The 1510-nt window shown below is 50.7% G+C and overlaps 1 protein-coding gene across 1 annotated transcript; it reads left to right on the top strand.

Annotated features, from left to right (window-relative positions):
• Positions 1 to 119: 119 nt before the first annotated feature.
• LOC108356704 (UPF0329 protein ECU05_1680/ECU11_0050-like) lies at positions 120 to 780 on the top strand (the record flags this gene model as incomplete). Its single annotated transcript, XM_017607801.1, has 1 exon — positions 120 to 780. A coding segment is annotated over exon 1 (661 nt), but the record flags the coding sequence as incomplete, so codon positions are not given.
• Between the last annotated feature and the right edge of the window lie 730 nt (positions 781 to 1510).

Raw genomic sequence — 1510 nt, 5'->3', positions numbered from 1 at the left:
AAAATCTGACCATTATCATCTCTTGATCTTTGTTTTGATATCTTCGACAACAACTTGGTTTTCAAGAACGTCTCTTGTTGCTGCTACACCTCGATCACAGCTACCACCATCATCAAGTGATGCCACCGAAAGAAGAAGCAAAGAAGGAGAAAGAAAAGGAGGAGAAGAAAGAGGAAGGGGCCAAAAAGGATGAGGCAAAAAAAGAAGCCAAGAAAGAGGAGAAAAAAGAAGAATCCAAGAAGGAAGATGCCAAGAAAGAAAAGGAGGCCAAAAAGGAAGACAAGAAGGAAGAGGCCAAGAAGGAGGAGGGCAAGAAAGAGGAGGCCAAAAAAGAGGAGAAAAAGAAGGAAGGCGGCAAGGAAAAAACGGAAAACGGCAAAGGCGGCGGCCCAAAGAAGACGGTGTACAAGGGCAAGGCCCCCGGCTGGCTGAAGGACCCCAAGTTCCTCTACAGCGACAACAAAGTGCAGGAGCTGGTGAAGAAGGCGCCGCCGGCGGCGGAGGTGCCCGGAGTGGCCGGCGGCCCTGACGGCCTGAAGAGCCAGGGCAAGCGACCGCAGCACCTCGCCAAGGTCCACTTCAAACCCAGTGAGGCGGTGGCCAAGGAGGCGGTCAAGGTGCACGAGCTGCTCGACAAGATGGTCGTCAAGGCGAAGGAAGGTGGTGGTGGGGGAGGCAGTAAAGAGAGCAGCAAAAAGGCGGAAAAGTCAAAGGAGGCGAAGAAGGAGGAAGGGGCGAAGAAGGAGGAATCGAAGAAGGAGGCAAAGAAAGAGGGAGGAGGTAAAGAGGAGAAGAAGGAGGACAAAAAGGAGGAGAAAAAGGAAGACAAAAAGGAAGAGAAGAAAGAAGAGAAGAAAGAGGAAAAGAAGGAGGAAAAGAAAGAAGAAAAGAAGGAGGATGCAAAAAAGGAGGACAAGAAGGAGGAAGCAAAGAAGGAAAAGTCCAAAGGATAGCCGCCGATTCTCGTCTAATTCTCCTTTTCTCTCGACCACTTCCATTTCCCTTCTGTTTTGATCTGTTGACAATAAACACACAACCCACCCACACCTTCACTTGGAAAATTGAAACAAATGTGTGTTTGTTGTGTATTGTGTGTATGCAAAGTTGACTGACGTTTAAACATCACTAATATAACAATTACGTTGTAGGATATAGACTAAACTCATTATGGAGAACAGCGAGCCACCTCACTGGCAACGCCCTCTGCGTAGATGGCCACCTCCAGCACTTTCTTCGTCTCCGCAGTGACGGTGATCATTCTTCGGTGGGGAAAATCGCTGATCACGCCTACCTCACTCAACTTTCCACCAGCGCCTGCATCAAAGCGGAAGAGCAAGTCGCCAGCTTTGACCTGCTCTACCGGGACATGCTGGCACTGGGCGTCCGCCCATTGGGCGTCAGTCGTGCGGCCAATCGCCCAGCCGGTGGCCTGGAAAACGGCATACTGCGCCAGACCGGTGCTGTCAAAGCCAACCACTGAAGTGGTATTGGCTGCAGTCACGCCCACCGA

This window comes from Rhagoletis zephyria, unplaced genomic scaffold, assembly GCF_001687245.7.
Source record: "Rhagoletis zephyria isolate East Lansing unplaced genomic scaffold, Rhagoletis_zephyria_1.1 Rzeph_scaffold_63614, whole genome shotgun sequence".
NCBI lineage: Eukaryota > Metazoa > Arthropoda > Insecta > Diptera > Tephritidae > Rhagoletis > Rhagoletis zephyria.
The sequence above is the reverse complement of the archived record's forward strand: the minus strand, read 5'-3'. Positions and strand labels throughout refer to the sequence as shown.